The 24,258-nt window shown below is 43.5% G+C and overlaps 1 protein-coding gene and 1 long non-coding RNA gene across 4 annotated transcripts in view; one reads left to right on the top strand and one right to left on the bottom strand.

Moving 5' to 3' along the window:
- SH2D3C (SH2 domain containing 3C) overlaps positions 1-10,569 on the top strand; it is a 51,582-nt gene extending 41,013 nt beyond the window's left edge. For all 3 annotated transcript variants that reach the window (XM_075835244.1, XM_075835245.1, XM_075835246.1), the window contains 9 exons: positions 2,063-2,191; positions 2,280-2,716; positions 3,099-3,223; positions 3,359-3,897; positions 4,925-5,040; positions 5,664-5,835; positions 6,705-6,816; positions 7,922-8,128; positions 8,617-10,569. In XM_075835244.1, the coding sequence (XP_075691359.1) occupies positions 2,063-2,191; positions 2,280-2,716; positions 3,099-3,223; positions 3,359-3,897; positions 4,925-5,040; positions 5,664-5,835; positions 6,705-6,816; positions 7,922-8,128; positions 8,617-8,792 (2,013 nt within the window). In that variant the 3' untranslated portion in view covers positions 8,793-10,569. The remainder of the gene's footprint in view (positions 1-2,062; positions 2,192-2,279; positions 2,717-3,098; positions 3,224-3,358; positions 3,898-4,924; positions 5,041-5,663; positions 5,836-6,704; positions 6,817-7,921; positions 8,129-8,616) is intronic.
- Positions 7,850-17,327, bottom strand: LOC142659280 (uncharacterized). The gene is made up of 3 exons (XR_012850297.1): positions 17,246-17,327; positions 8,584-8,697; positions 7,850-8,121 (listed from the first exon to the last, which is right to left on the bottom strand). It is a non-coding gene; the product is annotated as an uncharacterized LOC142659280 (long non-coding RNA).
- Positions 17,328-24,258: the final 6,931 nt, after the last annotated feature.

The raw sequence follows: 24,258 nt of genomic DNA, 5'->3' as shown, positions 1-24,258 counted from the left end.
AGACCACCCTTGCAAGAGCTGTAATGATGCTTTTAATCTATGGGTTACGTGGAATATGAAGCCTATGGTCGATATTGATATTTTAGCGACACTATAAAACCATTGATAAAACTCATGTGGTATTGACTCTCCAATAAAATTATTATTATTTTTTTAAAATTTGCCGTAATCCTATTACCTTTGGTGTATGTGAGTGGTACAAAGGAGGCGAATTTATCTCAGAAGGTTCACTATTTAATTCTACTGGAGGGCACATCAAGGCGGTGCTTTACTGATCCAGCTGACTCAGTGCATTACATCATTGCTTTTCCAGTGTGGGCGGTAGAGGGGGCCGTGCATGGGTGATCGGCTCAGGTGTTCCCGTGGCCACAAAAGCTCATTACAATGCAGACGATGCCTCTAAACCGTCTGTATTATTCAAGAAGCCAGACCAGCTTTGATACGATTTTCTGCGGAGGGGGATTATCTCATGCTGGCGTGGGCAATGGCAGAGAAATCAGAGTCTAGGAGCTGCCACCTGGTCTGATAAAGAATAAATGCCTTAATTCTCTTTCGTGTTCTGCTTTAAACCTATTTCCTGAAATACACACTAATAGTTCGATGTGTCGCCTCCATATGTGAAAGGGAATTACCAGCCAGATTTAAATGGCTAATACTGATCCTATTAAACTGGGGTCATGTAGCTCGTCTGTAAGCAAAGAACCATAGGTGGTGAATTACACATTACTATGACTTGTGCTGTAGATTGCTATGGTGAAATTCAGGGGGTCATTGTCAGGTCTTTGGGTGAGGATTAGTGATGTCATCGTACAGTGGCTATGACGTCACTTATTGCTGAATGTCAAATTCTCTCAAGGGAGCAGACGTAATCTTCTTCATTCATCACTTTAGATGAGAATCCAGTATGGGCTTTGTTACCCATGTGCCCTCTCAGCTGTGGGTCCCCTGGTCACTACCTGGTTGTATAATCCGCACATGGGGTAGTCATAAATAATGCATATAAAGAAATCACATAATAGTTTAATATAAAAAAAAACAAACATATTAATGTGACAGCTAGAGCAGAGCTGATTTCATGGAGCATCCAATGTCATGTAGAAGGACAAAAGTCTGACGGCTGTTAGGCAGCAAAATGGTAATTATAGTAGAACGGTCCCCTGAAATGATCAAATCAATAGTCCTGGAGTTTTCCTCCTGTTAAAAATTCTACTAAGCCATTAATTTGTTGTATTGTTTTCTGGGAAAGCTGGGTGACAACCAACATAACTGGTATAACGAATCCCACAGCTTGTCACCCATCTTTCCCAGCTCTTTGTGTATACAGACTATATGGACAAAAGTATTGAGACACTGACAATTTCCACCTACAGCAGCTTTTAGGACATCCTATTCTAAATCCATAGGCATTAATATGGAGTTGTTCTCCCCTTTGCAGCTAAAACAGCTTCTACTCTTCTGGGAAGGCTTTCTACGAGATTTTGGAGTGTGTCTGTGGGAATTTTTGCCCATTCATCATCCGGATGAGCATATGTGAGGTCGGACACTGATGTTGGAGGAGAAGGCCTGTCTCACAATCTCCGTTGTAGTTCATCCCAAAGGTGTTGGATGGGGATGAGGTCAGGGCTCTGTGTGGGCCAGTCAAGTTCCTCCACACCAAACTTACCCAACCATGTTTTTATGGATCTTGCTTTGTGCACTGGGGCAGTCACCCTGGAATAGAAAAGGGCCAAACCCCAAACTTTTCCTACCTAAGTTGGGAGCTACAATTGTCCAAAATGTCTTGGTATGCTGAAGCATTAAGAATGCCATGTTCATCGACTTGGTCTGTAGAGAAGGAGTACTGAGTTTGATCCAGAAGGCTTTGAATCAATAGGGTCTGAGGTTACAGTTCAGGTAGAAGAAGGGAAAACGAATTGGGAAAAAGTTTTCTTGCTGGAATCTTCTTCTATAAATTTTAGAGACTGCACTCTGTGAAGTTTGATAGGAAGCTACAAATCTCATTTTACTGAATGTGTGATGAATTAAGTCGTAAAATTTTTTAACGTGCTTCATGTTCCAACAGTTCTCGAAGGAGAAGTACATTTTGGATACTCCACCAGAGAAACTGCACAAGGAATTGGAGGAGGAACTAAAACTTAACAGCTCAGACCTGCGCAGCCACGCCTGGTACCACGGACGCATACCACGAGAGGTAATGTGGCATTTAACCTATATCATCATCTCCAATTTTCATACTAAACACAGTGATTAGTAAGTTACTTGTGCTTCCTTTGACTCAGGTATCGGAGACTTTGGTGCAGAGAAATGGGGACTTTCTAATCAGAGACTCCTTGACCAGCCTGGGTGACTACGTACTGACCTGTCGTTGGAAGAATGAGTCTCTACATTTTAAGATCAACAAGGTTATGGTGAAAACCAGTGACAGCTACACTCGTATACAGTATCTCTTCGAACAGGAGAGCTACGACAACATCCCAGCCCTGGTGCGCTTTTATGTTGGTAGCCGAAGGGCCGTCTCAGATCAGAGTGGCGCGCTCATCTATTGTCCTATCAACCGTACATTTCCACTTCGGTACCTGGAGGCCAGCTATGGGCTGTCACCGGGCAGGCAAGGCTCTCAGAGTCCACAGAAGGGACATATGAAGAGAAGAAGTATCACCATGACTGATGGTCTCACTGCAGACAAGATCACCAAGAGCAATGGATGCCCAAAAAGGTATAGACATTTCCCAAAAATAAATATACTCCAAGTATAGTAATTCATTGAGCAATGAGACAAAGTCACTGAAGTAGACAACACAATCTAGAATGTCCAGTGTGTGATATTCCTAGTTTCTATGTCTGTAATGTTAGGACTGGCTCTTTATGGAAGTTGCCTGGGATTTCATGGTTCTTCAGTGGTCTGGAGGACCTGGGCTACAGAATGTAGATGTCTTGGGTGGGTAGTGGGTTTTGGAAAATGGCAGCTAATTGCCAACCGTCCATAATATCTTCAACATCTTTTCCTTTGGTGGCCCTCCTAGGATGCAGTGTTTTCATCTATACTGGCTTTTAATAGTATTCTTTATAATGTTGTTGCCTTTTTTTTCTCCCTGTAGCATCTCCTCCCCACATCATAGAGATATAGTTAGAACTTGTGCAGTGAGTGTGGACCAAATCCAAGATCTGCACTCCCCAATGTCCCCCATTTCTGAGACCCCTGGATCCCCTGCCTACAGTACAGGTATGTACAATGATGAAAAATACACGTTATGAGGTTAATATAGCATTTTTAACATTCTAGAAATAAAAAAGACAGTGATGAATATTTATCCTAATGTCTATATATATTAACCATGTAATATACCCCTTTGTCCAGTCATCAGGGTGAAGCCCCAGGGAACTCCAGCAGGAAGTTTAACTCCAGGTTCCCCAGTGCTGAGACGATCCAGTGAACCTTACGTAAATCCCGCAAATAACAAAGCCACATTAAACATGGCTGAAAGTTCCCATTCTACACCCAGTCATGGATACCCGCAAATCTCCCCCTCACCCTCCATAACCAGTTACAGTGATCCTGATAACGGACATTACTGCCAGCTACGCCCAGCCTCCCCGATACATGACTCTCACAACAAACCTCTGCCACCCAAGAGCTACGTGGAAAGGTTAAAAGTTGACGATGGGGTCAGGGCAGGTGTCAACCGTGGGGTGGAAGATACTGACAAGGATAAACTCTCTTTTACCATCCCAAGCATAGAAGTCAAATCCTCTTTCAACCCATCAGCATTCAAGTCCATGCTCATTCCTGTAGACAACAAGCCTCTGGAGATGTGTATACTGAAGAAGGTCAAAGAGTTGTTTTCTGAGGTTGATGCAAAAACCATTGCCAAGCATATCACCAAAACAGACTGTGAGGTAAGGAGCATTGATATCATCCACGTATATTAAGGGTCAATGCGATTTATAGATATCTATTGCTAGTTCTGGGGAAACTACCCTCGTGAACGTCAAATCTGCTTAGCAGGGCTTGGGAAAGGTTTGATCGTAGGATACAGGTAGCAGCATATGGTTTCCTCAATGAGTAATTTACCTATTTATAAGGTCTGCTTATATTACAATTGCTCATAAGGACCTTCAGAGAACCCATAAAAGCCCATAAAGTGTTTTCTGGCTATGAAAGCCCAATTTCAAATACCCTATGGAATTCTGAGTTTGAAAATGGGGGTCTCCCATTCAAGACCCTCATCTATTAGCCGGGATGGAGAGCAGCTACAAAGAGCATCTCTTGCTCTGGAGGACCCTATATATCCATGCATTACACAGACAATTCATTAATTTCAATGGGCTCTGTGTAATGCTTAATTTTCCCAATGGTGGCGCTGCTGGGGAATTTCTTCTGCCTTCCCCTACAGATTACAACTGATCCCAGGGAGTCTGAGTAGCGGGACACCCTGTGATCAGCTTATTGTCAAGGGACCCTACTAAAAATGTAGAGGATTATTTTTTGGGGGTGGGGGTTAAAAAACAAAATTTGGCTCTTGATTCTTTTTTTTTCTCAAAGTATTCTTATTAGGAAATTAGACTATTATATAATTATACTAATGATATTTTGGGGGAAAAAAGGGAAGTTTTGTCCTTAGATAATATTAAAAAAAACGTAACCGGAAGTCATTGTATTATAAATTGAAACATTAACCATGGTCCTGACTTACTCCCAACGTACGAAAATAGGATTAAATTTGACTCTGAGCTCAGGATTGTATTTTTAGTTATGGCAATGATGTCACTATGATGTCATCCTGTTCTCATGCTAGTACTACGGAAGTAAAATGATTGCTATGATCATTTATTATTATCCCCTTCGGGAATACTTCCCACAAGATGAGGCGACAATCTATTTGCAATTAAGAGAGATTAATCTCCATCTTCGTGTTGCTCCCAGGTTGCCAGGATACTCGGTGTTACCAAGGAGATGCAGAGGATCATGGGCGTCAGCTCAGGCATGGAGCTCCTGACGCTGCCGCATGGCCGCCAGCTGCGACTCGACCTTCTCGAAAGGTGCGTGGAGAACAGAGTTAATTAATGGCATGTGTCTGTGATGTGATCAGCGTCATGCTGAACTACAACAACATATTTGTTGCAATAAAGATTTTACTCTACCATAGAACAGATAGTGACCCTATTAGTCAATGCAGAACGAGGGGGCAAACTTAATGGTCATGGTGCCATATGAATAGTAATATAGTTCGCAAGGATAAAAAAAGACACAAGTCCATGAAGTTCAACCTAGAACACAAGGGTACTGTGATCTTTGGGTGGTAGTGCCGTCACTTTTTTTACTTTTGAAAAGGAGAGCCCTGTGCCAGCACCTGGCAAAACTGGGTCGATACCAGGACGCTCTTAAATTCACTTATCAAGTCTTGCCAATGTGCACTAATCAGCTGTATCCCCCACGCACTGAGTATAGGCACTATATAAAATACAGCATGGTCGCAGGTAGGTCTAAGAGGGTACTGTAGAAAGGCGTCCATACTATGACCACATTAACGTAATGACCGCTCTGTGGGGAGAGAGAGTGGGTCCTCTGCCAGAGCCCTATAGTATATTTGCCAGTGAACACCAATATATTGTAAGAGATCAATAATTTTTTCATTTTTGTTTTTTTAACACTTGTCCTTCAGATTTCACACCATGTCCATCATGATTGCTGTGGACATCTTGGGCTGCACTGGAAGTACAGAGGAGAGGGCTGCATTGCTCCACAAGACCATTCAACTGGCAGCCGAGCTGAAAGGCACACAGGGGAACTTGTACAGCTTCGCAGCTGTGATGAACGCTTTGGAATTGGCACAGGTACATCAAAGATTCGCAATGTTTTCTCCACCGACTTCCTTCTGTTGAATAATATCTTCTTTAGTCTCTTATGTATAGACAGTGCTTTACACTCGGATAAGGTGCATTCACATCTGATGTGACTTGGTGTCGGTTGTTGGAGGGTATATTGACAGATAACCATAGATCTAACAGCAAAAAGTTTAAAGAGGACCTATCAACTCTACTGTCTGTTTTAGTATATAATTGCATTGGAAAATCTTTTCTTAGGATTCTGCATTGTTTCTTTCCTCTATTACTCTTCCTGGAAATGTATGACTAAATTGACAACTGGGTGTTACCATTCCCCTTTTGCATGATATATGTCCCTATACAGTTTGACACTGTCCAAATCTGCTTAAAGTGTGTAGGGACAGACACTATTGACAAGGGGAATGTTAAAGCCCAGTTGTCAATTTATTTGATGTATTTAAGAGAGGAACGGCACAATGCAGATTTCTAAGAAAAGATGTTCCAGAATTGCTTTTGTATGGGGAATGCAGGCACGTCAGAAGACCAGACCAGTAGGAGGCAGCAATGATAGCCCCGTGATATCTGTAACATAAACGTAATATATTATATGATTATGAAGTTCACAGCACATTAAAGCTACTTTCGTATTCATGGCAATGAGACAATTGCTGCGAAGGTGAGAAATAATGTAGTGGTTCCCTTTTGATGTCACATTTGTAAACTCGCCGGGGGAGGGTGGGTCATACATAATCAGGTCAATGAGCCCTCCTGCCTGCTCTATTAATGCCTCGGAGGAAATGCTGCTATTACCCAACAAGATTAATGAATCTTCCACACATGGCGTAACAAAGGCTGACTGTTCCTCCATTTATCTCCAGATCTCAAGACTAGAACAGACGTGGATTGCCTTGAGACAGAGACACACAGAAGGAGCCATATTGTATGAGAAGAAATTGAAACCGTTCCTCAAAAGTATGAATGAAGGCAAAGGTAATGATTTAAAAGGCCAATTAACTAACTCGGTTTACTCTGTATTTGTCGTCTTTCGGAGCAGCCGCAAGGTGTGCCACCATATGGAGCAGACTGCCTTTACATGGGGCAGGAGGATACATTCATATAAGGTGGCTTTTGGGGGCTGTAGAGGAGTCACGTGAGTCGGGGCACTGGCTTCATTATATCCTCTGTAAACATTGCTGCTAACTGGGCAAGCGCCAGATTTTTACAGGGAGTTTTCCAAGCGAGCTGTTGCCTGCCCCAATCATATGGACTGTCCAGGAATTTACAAATGGTTGGCAACCCTGGTTAACAACTAATAGTCATGGTAGTTTAGGATGGTGCAAGGGTTAATGGAGGTGGTAGAGGGCAGGAAAATGTACCTATAAATTCTATTAATCTAACTTGGTTCAAGATTCTTTATTAAGGTCAGATCTCTGTTTTTCTGATACAGAGCTCCAAACACCCTGCTTCCCTTCACACAGCCATAAAGTTACATAATGAAATTCTATCTGCCTGCAGCCACCACTAGAGGGAGCTCACTGCATGGGGACTGATACAGCTCCTATTAAACTCTATAATATCTATATAATAAATCAATATGCAGTGCAGGGAATTTGTTTGGGCATTATACTGCATGGGTGCATCTGTGGTGGCGTTATACTGTATAGGACATCTGTGTGGGTATTATACTGCGTGGGGGCATTATACTGCATGGGGGCATCTGTGGTGGCGTTATAGTTTATAGGACATCTGTGTGGGTATTATACTGCGTGGGGGCATCTGTGTGGGCATTATACTGTATGGGGGCATTTGTGTTGGCTTTATACTGTATGGGTGCATCTATGAGGGCATTATACTGTATGGTGGCAGCTATGGGGGCATTTTACTATATGGTGGCAGCTAGAGGGTATTATACTGTTATTTGACTTTTTATAAACATGGTCACACGGGGCGATACTAGGAAACCCCCCTAATCAATCAATTCGTACTTTTTTCTATTCCATAGATGAATACATTACTACAAAAGTCGTCTTCATGGAGGGATTTATTTATAATATCTATAATAATACAATATACATTTTTATTGTCTTCTGTACAGAGAGTCTCCCACTGAGCAACACCACTTTCCCTCATATCATCCCTCTCATCACCCTTCTGGAGAGAGACTCCCCTCTTCTGGATGGTGGAGAGCCATGGGACAGCATTGACAATGGAGTAGAAGTGGTTATGTCTCATCTAGAAGCTGCCAGGATGGTGGCACATCACGGGGGCCTCTACCGCACCAACGCCGAGATGAGGCTGCAAGGTGAGAAACAAATTTGCTTGTCAAAAAATTCACATCCAACAGATTAGTAACATGCAGTCATGAAAGGTCGGTAAGATACAATTGCAAGCAAGTCATATCAAATATTCAAGTGCCTTCAACATATTATACATTATTAATGGGCCTGAAACTTTAAAGCGGCCCTCTGGGAATTTGGTCCATAAGAAATGTTTTTTTCTCAAAAGTTGAGTGACAATAACATGGCCGCTTTTAAAGCTCCTTTAGGGGGCTTCACCCAGCTTTCCCAGATTCCTAAATGGCAAATTATGAACTAAGCATTGATACATTTTCCTCTTACGTATAAAAGGTTGGTTATAATGGCGGCCATATGGGTTGTCACCCAGCTTTCTCAGAAATAGATGTAACTAAGAATGCCTAGTAGAAGGATGCATAGTACAACTTGACAGCAGTTGGAAGGTATAGTTGATCTTTATTACCAGCCTGATTGTGTTTCTTCCTTGACTTCCCAGGCTTCCACCCTAGATCAGATCTCATGGAGGTCTCCAGCACTGAATTCCAGATGCGGATGCTATGGGGCAGCCGGGGAGCCGCTGGAAGTCAAGCCGAGAGATATGACAAATTCGACAAAGTTCTCACTGCTCTCTCACACAAACTGGAGCCATCTGTGCGCTTCAGTGAATTATAACAAAGAACCCAGTGATATAGACTGGTAAACAAAGGAATAAAATGTGTCCAAAGCAGTGAATCAAAGACTTCTTATGGAGGAAATATAGCACTTTTTTGACTTTTCTGGGGGGAGGGGAGGGGCATCGATATATCGCACCACAGTGCATGCTGGTTCTCGTGACATGGGATTTGTTACAATTCCAGGGAAGATGACCGCATCATATGTGCTTATCAATTCACAAAGAATATTCTAATGCTATGGGTGGTTAATATCATCTCCGTGAAGCCCTTGCCCACCATTCTGGAACCATACTGGGCAATCTTTTTTTGATATAATAAATATGTTCCGGCTTACCAGCCATGCCAAATCTGTGGAAAGACAGAAAACAAACAATATATGCACTGACAATTGGACATAAAGAACTGCGGCCATTCTTGTCTGTGCAGCGACTGGTTAGAAGAAAGGACTATATCGCCACCTAATGGATGTAATTTCAGTCATAGGTCTATTGAAAAACTATGATCCGTCTCAACTGAAAAAATCTTATACCCTAAAGCACATGGATACAAGACAATTCAACAAGCTTTCACATTTACTGCAATAAAATGGACCATTCACATATCTTAGCAGATCGATACATAAGAAACTATTATTTTATAGAACTGGAAACATTTGACTGTATATTTTCAACATATAAGAAAAGCTATAAAGTTATTAATAATCCGCTCCCTACATGACACATTGGGTTAATGTAATGAGTTAGCAAGGCAGTCGGTATATTTTTATATAAATCCTAACATAAATGGCGGCCAATGTGGCGCGGGAGTCTAGCTAACGTTGGATTGATCCCCCCCCCACCCCCTACAACCTTGGCTCAGTGAACCTGCATTGGCCTCTTCTTGTCTACCGCACACCGCACTGCAACTTTAACAATTGAGGAATGCATTGTTCAGAGGGAAGGGGGACAATAAAACGCTGGGATCTCTTAGGCCGGAGAGTTTTGTGATGTGAACCAGCACCATGACTAGGCCACAATCCTGGGAGTACCTATACTAGAAGCAGATCGGACCTGTGGAAAGATAGGCCCTACTCCCCTTTTTTATAGGTGTTTTGCCCTTGCCCATGGCTTCCCATGTTCACTGGAACATGCCACTATTCTGGAAATGGGGCGAAAAAATGGCGCATATTCCTATCCCAGTATGAGGGAAGGCGAGGAATTTGTGGCATAAAAATTACCACCATTTTGATGGCTCCCCCTCAGAGCTGCTGGCACTAGTAACCAATCATGGATTTGCGTTCATAGTCTTATGTGCACTATAAAAATGAGAGGAAGAATCTGATTGGTTGCTTTTCACGACATCGTAGTTTCCATAAATTCCCCCAAATGCTTCACCGATGCGATGGGGTTGGGGTCTTTGCACAACTGTACAAATGTAATATTATAATGCGTCATTTCAATGTTGTCCTTAAACAGCTGTGAAGATTTCTAGTTTTCTTCTTTGTCAAAAAATTAAATATGTTCAATGCAGAAAACCACATGACGACCACGTGTGGGCAGCCACCACCACCACCACCAAGGACGCATAGACTGTACGTGGACTATAAAGGACCTCTGGTGTGAACGTCACTTACAGTATGATGAATGTCAATTGCCGTGTATAGAAATATGAATTTCCTGTGTAAATATTCCTGTATGTAAATATTTGCTCGCCGTCTGTGCTGTACAGGATCGCCTCATCTCATTGTACATAGCCTATTTGATTTCAACTCATTTGTAAATAAATGTATTGATGTAAAAAAAGTTGTTTGTGAATACGTATATTGTGATATTAGGCAGAATAACTCTCAACAGTTATGCGAACCTTCACAGCAGCACAGAGTATTTTATTATAAGAACATGCTGAACTTATGGTAGGCACGCCATACTTTAATCACATACGCCAATGGTCAGTGTGCAAGTTCCTTATATATTTATCATTGCTGTCCATTAAACAGTGGGCATGGGCGAGCCGTTTTCCCTAGGCCGTTATGTCGCGAGCTACAATAGAATTTCACACTGGGATGCCATGGTGCGCCTGTTTTTGTAAACCTCCCCCATAGGGTATATTGCTACTGAGGCCCCATGCACACGACCGTAGTATTCATCCTTAATTATGGATACGTAATTACGGATCAAATTGCGGATCCGTTCATTTCTATTGGTCAAGGACACCATTCAGTATATTTACGGATGTGTGTCCAGGCTGTAGATATGATCCGCAAAATATAGAACATGTCCTATTTTGGTCTGCAATTGCGGCGCGGACTCCCCATAGAAGTCTATGGGCGCTTCTGCAATTGTGGACGGCTACGGAGGTGAATCCGTAGCCGTCTGTAATTGCGGAAGCGTTGCTGTGCGTTGGCAGGGGATTACCCAACATTACTCCCCGTTTTTTTTTTGTGGACCCGTAAATAAGGATGAACTATGGATGCACTGTGGACCGTATTTGCAGACAGCGGGCCGTATATGCGGATGAGTTGCGGATCCCTATTTGCAGATAGTAAAAACCATTACAGCCGTGTGCCTGAGACACTGCTAAAAAAATAGTTGGGAAATTTGTTTGTCATAGAAATTATTTTGGACAGGTTTTCGTGGCACAAACCAGCCGTTTCCAGATATTGATTCCCATTCACACAACCGGGTGGAGGGAATTCATCACTATTGATTTAAGGGTATTTTCACATGGCTTAGAAAAATACGCATGAAAATACGGAGCTGTTTTCAAGCGAAAACAGCTCCTGACTTTCAGACGTTTTTGCAGCAACTTTTACGGACGTTTTTGGAGCTGTTTTTCAATGGAGTCAATGAAAAACGGCTCAAAAAATATCCCAAGAAATGACCTGCACTTCTTTTTACGCGGCATCTTTTTACGCGCTGTATTTTGAAAACGACGCATAAAATTACGCCTCGTGGGAACAGAACACCGTAAATCCCATTGCAAGCAGTGGGCAGATGTTTGGAGGCGTAATGGTGCCGTCTTTTCAGGCATAATTCGAGGCGTAAACGGCCCAAATTACATTTGCAAACACATCGTGTGAACATACCCTTAGGCACAACATATTTTTACTGGATGCCAAATATTAAGCCAAATTTTTAAAAATCGTGCACACGGTATGATACATTTTGGTGTAACTCATTAGACACTTTAGGGCAGGGGTCTAAAGCACGCGGCCTGGCGCTGTCATCTGCGGCCCGTGGGACACAGAGCTGCTAGTACAGACTCTGTCTGGGACTCTGGAATTCCCTGACATCGCTGTCCACATATGAACAGCGATGTCTGGGGCTTCCCCAGAGCCGGAGTCTAGTATAGGCATGTGGAATTCCCTGACATCGCTGTCCATATATGGACAGTGTGTCATGGTTTTTCCCAGAGCGGAGTCCCGGGCAGAGTGCTAGTATCGGCTCTGCTCCGGGACTCTGTGGAATTCTCTGACATCGCTGTCCATATACGGACAGTGTGTCAGGGTCTTCCCCAGAGCGGAGTCCCGGGCAGAGCGCCAGTATAGGCTCTGCTCCGGGACTCTGAGGAAGCCTCTGACATCGACAGTGATGTCAGGGGCTTCCCCAGAGCAGGATTCCCAGTGATGTCAGGAGCACAGCTGGAGTCCCAGGAAGAGCCTACTAGCGCTCTGCCCGGGACTCCAGCTCTGGGGTTGCCCCTGACATCCATGTCCATATATGGACAGTGATGTCAGGAGCAGAGCTGGAATCCCAGACAGAGTGCTAGAAGCGGCTCTGCTCCGGGACTCCAGCTCTGGGCAAGCCCCTGACATCACTGTCCATATATGGACACTGATGTTAATGGCTTCCCCAGAGTTCCGGCGCAGAGCCTATACTAGTGCTCTGCTCCGGGACTCCGGCTCTGGGGTTGCCCCTGATATCACGTTCCGGTCCAGGAGGATCCCCTGACGTCACTGTGTATGGACAGTGACGTCATGGGCTCCAACAGTAGAGGAATCACCAGCCAAAGCGTCGGCAACGCTCTGGCTGGGGATTCCACTCCTAGAGGGAGTCCCAATGGAGCTATCTACTTGGGGTGTGCGTGGCATTATCTGCAGAGGACACTGTGGCAGCATCTACGGAGGGCACTGTGGCAGCATCTACAGAGGGCACTGTGGCAGCATCTACAGAGGGCACTGTGGCAGAATCTACAGAGGGCACTTCCCAATCTTGACATGTGTGTCTGCCAAACATTTTCTATATGTGGCCCACTTACCCGGCCGAGTTTGAGACCCCTGCTTTAGGGTATACTCACACGTGACGGCTGGATGTGTATTTACCATAATATGGCGTTTTTTTTTATGTGGTTACTGTTAAAACCGCAATTGCAACGAAAAATGCACCTCAACTGCTACGTGTGAATATACCCTTACTGCAGTGTGGCAAAATCTAATGGGAGTACGTGCATTTTTGCCACAGTTTTAAGGGGATTTTACACTGGCGATTATCGGGCAGACGAGCGTTCTAAGAACACTCGTTGTCGATAATTGTCCTGTGTAAACAGGGGAACGATCAGCCGATGAACAAGCAAACGCCTAATCATCTGCTGGTCGTATCGTCTTAAAAAAGTTAAATATTGTTGTCGGCAGCACATCTCCCTGTGTAAACAGCGAGACGCGCTGCCGACATGATATTAATGGATGGGGACGAGCATCGATCGGCGCTCGCTGCCCCGTCCGATTATCAACCGGTCAACGTGGAAACCGCACCGCAAAACTCGTCAAAAACCGGCCGAAAATGCCTCACATTGATTTCAAACATGCCCTATCTTCGGGCGTTTACGCCTCTGACCTCAGAGAAAGCGTATTTTGCTGAGTTTTATGCCCGCGGCGCTCAATGGCCGCGGGTGAAAAACGCAGCGAAAAACGCAGCGAAAATCTGCTTCAAACGTCCAAACTGAATTTTGAGGCAGATTTTCCGCCTGCAAAAAACTCAGTGTGAACCCAGCCTAATAACATGCATTGAAGTCCGCGACAGAACTGTATGCAAATACAAGCAGCGTTTACCACTGTCTCGTTGCATTTACATGAGACTTTTTGTTGCAGTAAAAACAGCAGTAACAAATCACGGCAATGCGTGGTTTTTACAGAAGTACAGTACAGAGTATTTTGACGAGTTTTTTGGCACGGAAACCGCTCCGCAAAACTCGTCAAAAACCGGCCAAAAATGCCTCCCATTGATTTCAATGGGAGGCGGAGGCAGTATTCTCCCGCGAGTGGTAAAACCGCCTCGCGGGAGAAAGAAGGGACATGCCCTATCTTTGCGCTTTTACGCCTCTGACCTCCCATTAACATCAATGGGAGGCAGAGAGAGCGTATTTTGCTGAGTTTTTTGCCCGTAGCACTCAATGGGCGCAAGCGAAAAACGCCGTGAAAAACGCTGGAAAAATTGCGGCAAACGGCATACAGGAAGGTCAAAATCTGCCTCAAAATCCCAAACGGAATTTTGAGGCAGAATTTTCATCTTGCAAAAACTCAGTGTGAATACAGCCTAATTGTGGCAAAGCTGGACCATTTTTTTCAAAACCAGTATTTGGCGCAATAGCTCAAAAAAATCGACAAGAAATTGCCAAAGTAAACATATCCTTACTGCAGCAAACACTGCTCGTATTTACATGTGGTAATGGCGCGGCGCAGCGCTGCCTCAACATTACTGCCCTGTGTAACTGTGCCTGGTGGGTTCAGACCTGGGAGATATTCCGTGTTACATGTGGATTTGCTAAAGATTTTGCTGTTCGCCTGCAAAAATCGCACAGATGATAAGCTTTGAGAACTGCGCCAATTTGCGGTAAAACAGTATATCGACATGGTTTTCATCCGAAAGGCGTCCGCGAATGCCAAACTGGACCAAACCGTGTATTCAGTCCCTTCCACAGACTCGCAGCTGAGAGGATTAGTGCTGCTCCCTCACAGGTTACTAATGATTACAGCTGGGTGCCCTCCTAGTGTGGAAACCATGCATGGTCAGAGAAGCCTGAGGGCAGAGTGTGGGCACCACTGACTAGGACGCTCTTGGGTTGTATGGCGGTTGTTGTTGGCAGCAGGTGTGATGGGATGTAATGCATCATGAGGAGGTTTCCAACCTGGGGAAGAAGCAGGTATGTTATCATGTGGAGACTTCTGAAAATGGCGGCTGTGGAGAGGACTGTATGTTTTACATGACTGGACTCTGGCAGCTAGGAAAGTTCTCTGTGTATGGGGTCCAGTGATGCCCTTTGATATTTCACAAGGATGGATGGCTATACCTCTATTGACTGATAATGACTATTTTATGATATGTCACTGGAAAACGTGTATAGTTGTTGCTGTTTCCTGAGGTGTTCTCGCCATGTTTGTGGTACTGTATTGTGGTTTATTGATGCCTAAGTGTGGATGGTGTTTAGTAATCTTCAAGTGATTTCTGAATCCTATAAATAAGACATAAGTCGGATAGTATAAGGGTATGTTCACACGGCAACGCCAAATACGTCTGAAATTACGGAGCTGTTTTCAGGCCAAAACAGCTCCTGAATTTCAGACGTTTTGAGAAGTGCACGCGTTTTTCGCCATGTCCATTACTGACGTAATTGGAGCTGTTTTTCAATGGAGTCAATGAAAAACTGCTCCAATTACGTCCCAAGAAGTGACATGCACTTCTTTGAGGCGGGCGTCTTTTTACACCTCGTAAAAATACACCTCGTCTGCACAGAACACCGTAAGACCCATTGAAATCAATGGGCAGATGTTTGCAGACGGTTTAGAGCCGTTTTTTCCGGCGCAATTCTAGTGGTGTAAAACGCCTGAATTACGTCCGAAGATAGGGTGTGTGAACGTCCCCTTAAAATAGAAAGATGTTTACACAAGTTTGACTGCCAGCCCTAAATTCTACATCTTGGGCTGCGTTCATATCTGCGACGGGGTTCCGTCAGTTCCTTTCCGTTTGTCTCTGTTTGTTTTTTTGATAGAATCAATAGCGCAGTAGTACTTGTGTATTTTCTGCACCAAATTTACGCAACGTGTGCATGTAGCCTATGGGTGTATTAGGCCCCTTAGCCCAGGTTCCCAGGTAGCGTAAACGCTGCGGAATTTCCGCAACAGAATTCTGTGCAGAAATTCCGCAGCATTTACAGTAGCAGCAAAGTGGATGAGATTTAGAAAATCTCATTCTCACGCTGCGAAAAAAACCGCAGAGTAAACGTTAATAAATTGACCTGCGGTGCGGAATTTAAATCCGTGGCATGTCAATTTATGCTGCGTTCTTGTTGACTTTCAGTTGTGGGTTTTCCCCATTTAATTCAATGGGGATGAAAAACCTGCAACAGAAAGCCAAGTGTTGCGGCGTATTGGCAGCGATTATGCCCGGGAAAAAAATTGCAGAAAAAATGACGTTTCATCCCATGTGCCCGCTGCAGCGTCCTCGTAGGAGGCCGGACTACGTGCAAAGAAGACCGAGTGGCTAAGTATGAACTGCTTTCTTCCGCAGCGGAAATTCCGTTTGAAAAACCGCACCACAATGTAGTGCGATTTTTTTTCAGACAGAATGTACTGCGACTTCCAGGTCAGACATGCTACGTGATTTTTACGCGGAGTGTCCGGCCCTTGGGAACCCGGCCTTAGGCTAACAATATGCAAAAAAAATTCATCAAAATCGCAGGTAATTCAGCAGATTTTCCTCAATTAATATTGTGGGTTTTTTTTAATGCGTTTCTTAGATGCGGAATTTACATTTTGATGCAGAATCGGGTGCAAGTTTTATACTGCGTATCTTGGTGCATTTTCTTATAAACTTGTCAGATACAATGCTTAGACGGAAACGCAAGGTTAATTGAGATGCTGAATTTTAAAATTCGCACCGCAGGTCAATTTAGGAAAAATTCCACAACATGCAGACGAGATTACTAGAATTTTTGTTCACTTTGCTGGTACTGTATTACGCTACGGATTTGCCGCAGGTTAAGGCCACATGCACGTGATGTGTATTTAGAGTGTATTCAGACATTGCAGTTGATGTGTGAAAATCTGCATGTTTTAACCGCACCTCAAGCGCAACATCTGAACACCCAAAGAGAGTGCATGTAGGGGTGCTTTTCTTATGGGTATGGGTTAATAGTTGATGGGCGGGCTTGGGCTTTATAATAATGTATTTGATAAGGATGTATATACAGTGGGGGGGGGGGTGATTTATTAATGCGTTAGAATTCTGGCAGAAAGTGTGCCAAGATTTGATTACATGGTGTGTAAATTTATTATGGCTATTAGACAATTTACACCTGCCTTTTACCATTTTGGGTTATGCTTACACAGGGCGAATATGCTGCATAAAAGCACACAGCGTATCCACCCTGGTTGCTGCGGAGAACTCCGGACGATAAACCGCGTCAAAATGGGATGCCGTTCTACAACCAGAATGTCCGCTGCAGAAAACTGCATGTGAAAAAAATTTACATACTTACCTGTAGCCGTGGCAACACGTCCCTCGTTCTGCAGCCCGGCCTCCTGGGATGACGTTTCATCCCATGCGACCACTGCAGCCTGTGATTGGCTGCAGCGGTCACATGGGATGATACATCATCCCAGGAGGCCGGCCTGGACGAAGAAGAACAGAATTCTGGGTAAGTTATACAATTTTTTTTTCTTTTTCTAAGTTGCAATTTTTGCGGGGGCATCGTAGCTTTTCCTCTGCAAAAATCACAACCTCTATTTGTTGCAGGTTTTGCCTCCCCATGTTGCGGATTAAAACACTGCACCGTAGGTCAATTTCTGAGCGTTTTTCCCGCTTCTGATTTACGCAGCGTGTGGATGAGATTTGTTCAAATCTCAAACACTCTGCTTCTACTGTATTATGCTGCGGATTTTCCGCAACTAAACCTGTTGCTGAAAATCTGCAGTACTTAAAGAGAACCTTTCACCTGCCCATACATATGCAGCTGAGTGCAACATGTAACGGGCAGGGCTTCACAAACACTGTCTCACTTTAAATATTTTTCCTATCGCGGGAGGGAACACAGCGCAAGCCACCCTGACACTGTCCGCAGCTGATTGGACAGTGTCAGAGCGGAGACCACGCCCCCTTTCCATTTAGTTAGATAGAAACGCCCCATTGACAGTTCAGGGGCTTATTTACATATCGGGCGCCAAATATAACGGCACCGATATGTAAATAACGGAGGTAGATAGGAAAATAATTTTAAGTAAGACCGTGTGTGTGAAACCCGGCCTATTACATGCTGCACATGTATGCGCAGGTGAAAAGTTCTCTCTTAGCTACGTGTGAACCCGGCCTTGAAGTGTGTCTAGCAAAGGTGCAGTGGCTTATAAGAGTGGTAAAATGCGCCAAATTACCGGCAAGCGCAATTTAGAAAAAAAATAAACTACATATGTAATGTATGCTAGCCATGACGTGGAATAAGGGAAAGTGTATTAACAGGTTATGAAGTTGCACCAAATTTTTGCGTAACATTTTGAAGCAAGCGGCGCCATTTTCCATCATGACAAATTATACGTTTTATGAAACTATTGATAAGTTTCCCCCGATTTATGTAGATGTTCTCTATGGGGCATGTTTTGGCTCTATGATTTGACTGGTATTCTTGTGTGTTGATCAAAGCAAGTGGGTGCTACTGTATAATTGTGGCTTGGGTTATTCCCAACTTAGGTTCCGGGCGAGGACTAGTGGAGAAGACGGTTACAGAAACAGCGGGTGATCCCATTCATGCTCTAGGTGCAGGTACCAGAACTGGGACCCGCATCTATTGGACATTTATGACGTATCCTGTGGATATGCCATAAATGTGTAAGTTGGGAATACCCCTTTAACCCCTTGCTGCCATAGCCGTTTAGCTTTTTTATTTTCATTCTTTGGTCTTTCTTCCCTGCATTCCAAAACCCATAATTTATTTTTATTTTTTTATTGTCCCCATAATTTAGCCATGGGAGGGCTTGTTTTTTTGTGGAACGAGTTGTAGTTGTTCACGGCAGCATTTATTGTACCATATAATTTACTGGAAAACTGAAAAAAAAAATCTCTGTGAAGTGGAATAATTAATCCCACACCCTGCCTACCGGCTTCGCCCCTTGCCCTTCCTCTTGATTTGTTGTTCGTGCTGTTTCAATTCCACCCCCCCCCCCCCACATATTTTTAGAATAGATTTGATTTATAGTGATAAATGGACTCTACAGACCCTATATAATACACACGTCCATGCAATAACGCTCGGCTGTTTCCATCAGCCCCATATCCTGTGGATAGGTGATAATTGTGCATTCTGGTACAACCCCTTTAAAATACTCAAGGTGCATAAGGAAATACAAAGTCATATTGATATATACTTTAGGATGAATAATACTCCGGATATCTCATAAGAAACAATTAAAAGTTCAAACGATTACTAATGGGTGAACACAACTATACCATAATATGTTTAAAAAAAAAACATAAAATCAATCCCGATTTTCGAGGAGATCAAATGAGTCAAACTTTAGAGAGAATTTCTCCCGAGTACGACAATACCCCACATGTGGTCATAAACTGCTGTTTGGACACACGGCAGGGCTCAGAATGGCAGGAGCGCTATTTGCCATGCAGATTTTGCTGATTTGATTTTTGGACGCCATGTCACGTTTGCAAAACCCTGAGGTACCAGAGTACAGTGGAAGCCGCCCAAGAAGTGACCCCATTTTCAAAACTACACCCCTCAAGGCATTTATCATTTGCCTGGAGATATGACAGGGCTCAGAAGTGAAGAGCACCATGCACATTTGAGGCCTATTTTGGTGATTTTCACAGCATTGGCCCAGGACTCCGAGGTCAAATAGTAAAACAAACCCCCAAGTAGTGACCCCTATCTTGGAAACGACACCCCGTAGGGCATATTAAGGGGTGTAGCATTTTGACCTGACATGTTTTTTCATTCGAAATGAATGCACAGCGGATGGTGCAAAGTAAGAATTGCAATTTTCCACTGATATGACATTTTAGTGCACAATATGTGCTCAGTTTGTGCCACTGAAGACAAATACCTCATAAAATGTTAAGCGGGTTCTCCCGGGTATGGCGATGCCATATATGTGGACGTAAACTGCTGTTTGGGCACACTGTAGGGATCAGAAGGGAAGGAGCGCCATTTTGCTTTTGGAGCACAGATTTTGCTTGGTAGTAGTTCTGTTTGGGGTATTGCAGGTATTTCAGTTTATAATGTGGGGGCATATGTAAGCTGTGCGGAGTACATCAGGGTATATGTAATCTGTGCGGAGTACATCAGGGCATAATAAGAGGGTATAATAATGCGGTAAATAATAATTCATAGATGTGTGGCCAGTGTCGCACTGATAAATGGCGCCCAATCTTATCAGTTTTTGGACACTCTGCACATTTTGTATTGCCATATTCTGAAACCCAGAACTTTTTTATTTTTTCACCACCGGAGCCGTGTGAGGGCTTATTTGTTGTGGGACAATCTGTAGTTTTCAATGGTACCATTTTGGGGTACGTGCGATTTACATTTATTTTTATTTAATTTTTTTTATCACTTTTTCTTCCATTTTTTTGGCAAGAAAGGTCACCAAAAACAAGCAAATCGTGAAGTTTTTAAATTGTTTTAATTTTTTTTTTTACATTGTTCACCGTGGGCTATAAATGACATTTTTCATTTTTCTGCGGGGCGATACGATTATGCCGATACCGTATGTATATAGGTTTTTTATGTTTTACAGCGTTTGCACAATAAAATCACTTTTTAAAAAAAAAAAAAAAAGAAAGGTTTTTGGAGGGACGGGTTGTAGTTTTTATTGTTACTGTTTTGGGGTAAATGCGACTTTTTGATCACCTTTTATTCCATGTTTTGGGAGGGGTGGTGACCAAAAAATAGCAATTCTGGCATTGTTTTTTTATTTAAAAAAAAATTGCCGTGTTCACCGTGCGGGAAAAATAACATTATAGTTTTACAGTTTGGGTCGTTAGACGTGGTGATACCAAATATGTGTACTTTTTTTTTTCTTTTTCTTTTTTTTAACGTTTTCATTTTTTTCTTATAATAAAAGACTTGGTAGTGTTTTGTTTTTTTAACTTGATACTTTTTTATTTTTACACTTTTATTCAACAATTTTATTAACTTTTTGTTTTGTCCCACTAGGGGGACTTGAAGGCCTGCACTTCTGATCTTTTCTCTAATACATTGCACTACCCACGTAGTGCAATGCATTAGAGCTGTCAGTTATTCACTGACAGCAAGCCTACTAGGCCCCGCATCGGGGCGGGGCCTAATTGGCTTCCATACGTGGCAGACCAGGAGGCCATTGTTAGGCATCCGGGTGCCATAGCAACGCTGCGCATCGCAACGATGCTGATCGGCTAAAATCCACTAAGATGCCGCGATCGCTTTTGATCGCAGCATCTAAGGGGTTAATGGCAGGGATCGGAGCTAGCTCCGTTCCCTGCCGTTACAGCACGGTGTCAGCTGTAACATACAGCTGACGCTGGAGGCTGATGTCGCAGGCTCCGCTTCTGAGCCTGAGCCATCTTGTTTCTGGGGACGGAAGCCATTTAGGCCCCTTCTCCTAGCGGGACAGAACAGGCTTCTGTACTTGGCAGACAGGAGGCCGCTGTTAGGCCTCCGGTCTGCCGAAGCAGTCATCGGAACTTCACGATTACATCGCTGGGTTCCGATCTACTGGTAAAAACCCCATAAATACAGTGCTCGCATTTGAGAGCTGCATTTTAGGGGTTAATCGGCCAGATCGGAGACTAGCTCTGGTCCTGGCAATCTAGTAGGGTGTCAGCTGCAATATACAGCCGACTCACATTGGCGATGGTGCGGGCTCAGCTTTTGAGCCTGCACCATCATCATTGCGTACTATTACATTGCTTGGCCTTCAGACCTTGGTGACCGCAACGTAATAGTACATGACATGTCGCCAAGGGGTTAATGGCTTCTCACTGTTTTTTTTTTTTATTTTAGAAATATGAAGGAGAAGCCTAATAATACATAACTGGAACCCGGAGGAGGCGTCCATTGATAAATCATGTAAGGTTTTCTTATAGTGGGCCTGTCAGGTTTCTGATTTACTTTACTGTGTAGAATGGAGCTGCAGAGTAATGTTCTTCTTGTGACTGAAAATTAGGATTAATATTCATTTAAAAATACCATCCTTGCTTTTCATGTGGAGGTGGAAGGAGCAGGAGCTGAATCATAACTCCCAACTTTCAAGTATTGCAAAGCTCTGGCCGAGGATTCCGCTCCAGGAGGAGCCCCTGATGTAACTGTCCATATATGGACAGTGATGTTAGGGTTTTGAGATGGCAGAATCCCCTGCCAGAGCGTCATATAATGGCTTTTTTTTTTTTAAAAAGTACACCTGTATTGTACTGTACTTTATTATTGGAACAAAACTGAAATATTTGTGAATTTTATGTCCAATAATTCTTATTCCTCTTTTTTTTTTTTTTTTTTTGTTGTTGAACAGGATACTATATAGCGATTGCTTGTGCAGCAGCATTTACTATGGGCATAGCAGTGGGCATTGGCCTATTTATTTATTTCAGGTAAGTCCCTGCATTACTACACTCAGCCCATGTGGTCTTGTACACAGAAGACTTATTCATTTACATGGGGATAGGCGGCCCACTGTTCACCGGCCCATCTGGCATTTGCCAGAACTGCTCGATGGGCAGTTCGTCCCTGGCTGTGTCCCTACATACTGACAGTCTCCATGGGATGAAACGTCATCCCAGGGCTGCAGGATGTAGGAGGGAAGCATCTCCATGGTAAGTATCCTTCTTTTTTTTTTTTTTCTGCACAATTTGGTGCGTTTTTCAGCTTGAATTCTCTGCGGCGCACAGGGCGGATATCCGCCCTGTGTGAACATACCCATACAGTGTATACATATAGTAACTGCTGTCTTACAGAGATACAGCTGCAAACCATGTCAACATGTTGCGTCCCATGAGTCAGCGCAGTTTTCAAATGATTGTTAATGTCCATGCAGTTTTTCGCAGATGTTAACAATCATTTGAAACCTGCACCGACTTTTGGTAAAACTGTATGTGCTGTGTGTTGTACTGGATACTGGTTGTTACGATCTGATTGTTTGCATTAAAGGCTGTGTACACCTTTGAAAGGAATTTTTAATATATATGTAAAAATGTTAGTCAGTGTATTTTGTGCAACTTTATTATTCATTTTTATTAAAAAATCTTTTTACTTTTTGAGATAAAGCTACTCCTGTATCCTGTAGACAGAGCAGCTGTATCTTACGCTGAATACTGAACACGTCATGGGTTCAGTGTCAGCAGGTCCTGTGTTTCTCTGACACGCAGTATCCACCTGTAACAGATCACATCTAAGTTACTTAAATGTGATAGATTACAGGTGGATACAGTTGACTGCTCTATTGATACCACCCAAAAAACTGAAACCTTCCGAAACGGAGACAAACGGAAGCGTTACCATTGAAATCAATGGTAATGCAAACGGAAAGCTATAGTTTCCGTTCGTGGGTTCCCCTGACGGAAAGGTCTGACTGAACGTAACTCAGACGCAGGTGTGAATGAAGCCTAATTATTACTGTATGATCTGTACAGATGATGGAGGGTACTATTTTTTTTTATTTTTTTGGGGTGTAAGCAACTCCCAGTATATGATTACCATTATTCAGGTCATACTGGAAGCTGCTAACCAGACTTTGCAAATGATCTCTGTACTGAAATGTATTTGTACTGAGCTTGGTTCTGTTGATATATTTATGTACTGAGATTGGTTCTGGTAGTGTGTATAGGTGTGTGTGTGTGTGTGTGTGTGTGTTGAGCTTGGTTTCGGTGCTGTATATAGGTACTGATCTTTGTTCTGGTGATGTAGCTAGGTACTGATCTTTGTTCTGGTGATGTAAATAGGTACTAAGCTTGGTTTTGGATTTATGTACTGAGCTTGGTTCTGGTGTTGTGTGTATGCGCTTGGTTCTGTTTTGTGTGTGTGTGTGTGTATATAGATGTATGAGCTTGGTTCTGGTGCTGTATACGTGTGTGTGTGTGTGTGTGTGTGTGTGTGTAACGTCTATGGCCGCGGACCATCGTCCTGACTTACACTCTGGCGGCCATGGACGAGCGAGTTCTCGGCGGCATCTCCCTCCTCTAGGAGATGCCGGTGTACTAAGGGTCTGTGGACTCACTGGGCCATACCGCCTTGGCGGTAAGGGTATGTTCGCACGAGGTCATTACGTCCGTAATTTACGGATGTATTTCGGCCGCAAGTACCGGACCGAACACAGTGCAGGGAGCCGGGCTCCTAGCATCATAGTTATGTACGATGCTAGGAGTCCCTGCCTCGCTGCCGGACAACTGTCCCATACTGTAATCATGTTTTCAGTATGGGACAGTTGTCCGGCAGGGACGCCTAGCGTCGTACATAACTATGATGCTAGGAGCCCGGCTCCCTGCACTGTGTTCGGTCCGGTACTTGCGGCCGAAATACGT

Source organism: Rhinoderma darwinii, chromosome 8 (assembly GCF_050947455.1).
Source record: "Rhinoderma darwinii isolate aRhiDar2 chromosome 8, aRhiDar2.hap1, whole genome shotgun sequence".
Classification (NCBI taxonomy): Eukaryota; Metazoa; Chordata; class Amphibia; order Anura; family Rhinodermatidae; genus Rhinoderma; species Rhinoderma darwinii.
The sequence above is the reverse complement of the archived record's forward strand: the minus strand, read 5'-3'. Positions and strand labels throughout refer to the sequence as shown.